Raw genomic sequence first — 3,034 nt, 5'->3', positions numbered from 1 at the left:
CGCTGTTACTAACAACGACTTGACCAGTTGACCAGTCAAACATTAAGTCGCTGTTAGTAACAACGACATAAGCCTTGACTAAAATTTTGACCATTTCTTTATACTTGCTGTTAGTAACAGCGATTACATACCAAGCCTAGCTTTGGGACCAAAAACGCTTATTTTGGAAATAAAATTTGGCCAAAGCTTTTTTTTTAAATAAAGTTATTAAAAAATCTTATTTTTTTTCAAATTTATGGGCATGAAGTAGGGTCCTTGAGGCCCAACCCCACTCTTATCCAGCCCGCCAATCTGATGTTCTACCTTCCTTAGAATCTAACAAAGGTATAGAACCTTAAAACAGCTGAAAGTGGGTAGATTTTACCATTAATGAATATCAAACACTTATATTATGTTTTTCTATGAACGGCATACACTGATTATGATAAAACACTTATATTATGTTTGATTGCATTATAATTTATGCTAATAATGATACAACAACAAATCACAAATATATGTAATTAGTTCACAAATGCAAGCTTAGAGAGACTCTTAGTAAAAGCACTCTTAACATGTATAGAAGAATTAGTTCCCTTATTGCTGCTCATTATCCTCAAGCTTTGTCTCAGAATATCAATTTCTCTTTTCCTTGTATAATCTTGATCCTCCATTGAAGCTATCTGTGCTTTTAGCACTTTAATTATTTCATCTTTGGCTTGTACTTCTTTTTGTAGCTCCTCCATCAAATTTTCATCTTCTGCTTTCCAGTAAAGTGTCCCTGTTTCACAATTCGAAAGTGAATCTTTTAAGATGGTTTGAGTACGTGCCGTAATGATGGGGATTAGTAAACCTAGTATGAATTATAGAAAATTGGAGCTAAAGAGAACGAGGAAGTAAAGAGAACGAGGAAGATCGAAGATGATCTGAATATGAGGAGCGGAAAAAGATACGACGGAGTTAGACTTCCAGGTTGAGATAATAGAAAATGAAATTAATGGAGAAAAACTATACATGTTGACGACACTAAAAGTGATCTATTAGTTCATATAGTCGAACTCCAATTCTTTGGATTAAAGCTGATTACAACTTTCAGTACTCATTACTATAGGCAGATGACAATCGCTTAATGACATTGAGACAATTTCATCAATCATAATTCATTAATATTGGTTCCTAACCTAAATTAATTAATTAAAGAAAAAGAAAAACTTAAGGGGAAAAAAATTGAGTATATACCTTCATGGGTCCTCTTAATAAGATCATCCAATTCATGTTTAATAGCAAGATACAACATTTTCCATTTCTCAATAGCTTCATCTCTTCTAGCTCTTTCTTCCCTCATTCTCTCCATCAAACATATTGTATTATTACTACTAACTCCAATACTACTACTACTACCATCATTTGACTCTATTTTCTCACTTTTCTTAACCATTAAACCATTTCCAAACTCTTCTTCCATTACTCTAATCTTCTCTTCTTTTTCCTCCAATTTTTTTTGCAATTTTTTGACTTCTTCCCTTAATTTCTTCCTTTCCCTCTTCCATTCTGCTTCCCTAAATGCAAAAACCATAAGTTCTTGTTCATAAACTTGGCTTTCTTCCTCTCTTTGCTTGAGAATTCCATTGATTTCCTGTTGTAAAAGCTTGAGTTTATGTATAAATATCCTTGGATCTTTCTCCCATGATGCATATTTTTCTCTGTTATTGCTTGCACATACTCCCATATTGTTCTTTTTGGTGGTTTTTTGAAGTAAAGGTTTAGAGAGTTCTAAATGAGTTGTAGAGAGGGGAATGCCTGTACATAATTATAAATATACACCCTGCATCCCTAAAGAATTGCTGCAGTGTTTGTCAAATGAGGACTTTTTTAGTTTGCGATTTGTTTTTTAACTACTTTTAAGCTAGCTAAATAAGTTAACTCTGCGTATTTTTAATGGGTTTGGAAAATAAGGGTAAGTTGAGAGAAATGTTGTAGATGACAATCAAAGAAGAGTGCAGATCATAATCGAAATAATAATCGTAGCAAATTCTATAAGTCAAAGAAAATGTTATATTGTGTTTTTCTACAATAATTCTCATAAATTAATTATATAAGACGGAGGGAGTATGATATTGAACAGTGGAGGATAGAGAAAGAAAGTGTTGTGTGTTTGTGTTTGTGTGTGTGATATGTGGTTGAGTTATTGGTGGCTTTGGATGAATGTGGAAAAGCAGTTAAATGACATAAATTCCAAGTAAGTGAGCCTGTCAGTCACAGAAGGAGAACAATCTCAATAATTTTGGTATCCACTGTTAAAAAGAAAAGTTGGATCTCAATAGTGTATTTTGGGAGTTTGTGTCTTAAATAATGGGTGTATTGATACAATTTTTCACACGAAATTTGCTGTATTTTTATTTTTTTTATATTTAACGTTTTTTTTTCATCCACATATTTCTTTCTTATTTATCATAAATTACGCTTGTTTATCCACGTTTATCTATTTTCTTGGTTTGCTCTAAATTTGTCTTTGTAGCAATAACTACAGGTAGCTAGAGGTGTTCAAAACAAACCTAATTACTCGATATTTCACCGACCTCGTAACCGAACCCGACTTGATCCGTCTTCAAAATGAATTAAAAGTATGTAAAAATCAATATAGAGACAAAACCTGATTTAGAACCGACCCAAAACACGTGACCCGAAATTAAGCTGATGACCTGAATGAACATCTCTAGCTACGGGACAAAAATAGTAATAATATTGCATAGAAAATGCCCGTGATAGAGGAGTGTCCCATGTTACAGAGAATTTTGTCAAGGGATTTGATGGAAGGTTCGTTTTCACATGCTATTTCAGATGTGTATGATAGAGTAAGATGAGATGAGATCTTATGTTAGTATGACTAAAACATGCCAAATGTATTGCATCTTTTATGTCACCCCGCTCTTTGTGCATATGCTAACCATTCTTCTACTTCTTTTTGCTTAATTGCTTGGTTGCACTAACGAGTAATGACTAGACTAGAAAAGTTGTGTTGTACCATGCCGTACTGACGAGCCAAGCATGGCGT

At 33.4% G+C, this 3,034-nt stretch overlaps 1 protein-coding gene across 1 annotated transcript; it reads right to left on the bottom strand.

Annotated features, from left to right (window-relative positions):
- Positions 1 to 366: 366 nt before the first annotated feature.
- LOC130826335 (UPF0329 protein ECU05_1680/ECU11_0050) lies at positions 367 to 2,284 on the bottom strand. Its single transcript, XM_057691962.1, has 2 exons — positions 1,219 to 2,284; positions 367 to 760 (listed from the first exon to the last, which is right to left on the bottom strand). The coding sequence occupies exons 1-2, from the start codon at positions 1,706 to 1,708 to the stop codon at positions 504 to 506; spliced, it is 747 nt and encodes a 248-aa protein (XP_057547945.1). The 5' UTR covers positions 1,709 to 2,284; the 3' UTR covers positions 367 to 503.
- Between the last annotated feature and the right edge of the window lie 750 nt (positions 2,285 to 3,034).

This window comes from Amaranthus tricolor, chromosome 10, assembly GCF_026212465.1.
Source record: "Amaranthus tricolor cultivar Red isolate AtriRed21 chromosome 10, ASM2621246v1, whole genome shotgun sequence".
Taxonomy (NCBI): Eukaryota; Viridiplantae; Streptophyta; class Magnoliopsida; order Caryophyllales; family Amaranthaceae; genus Amaranthus; species Amaranthus tricolor.
This window is presented reverse-complemented; position numbering and strand designations above follow the sequence as displayed.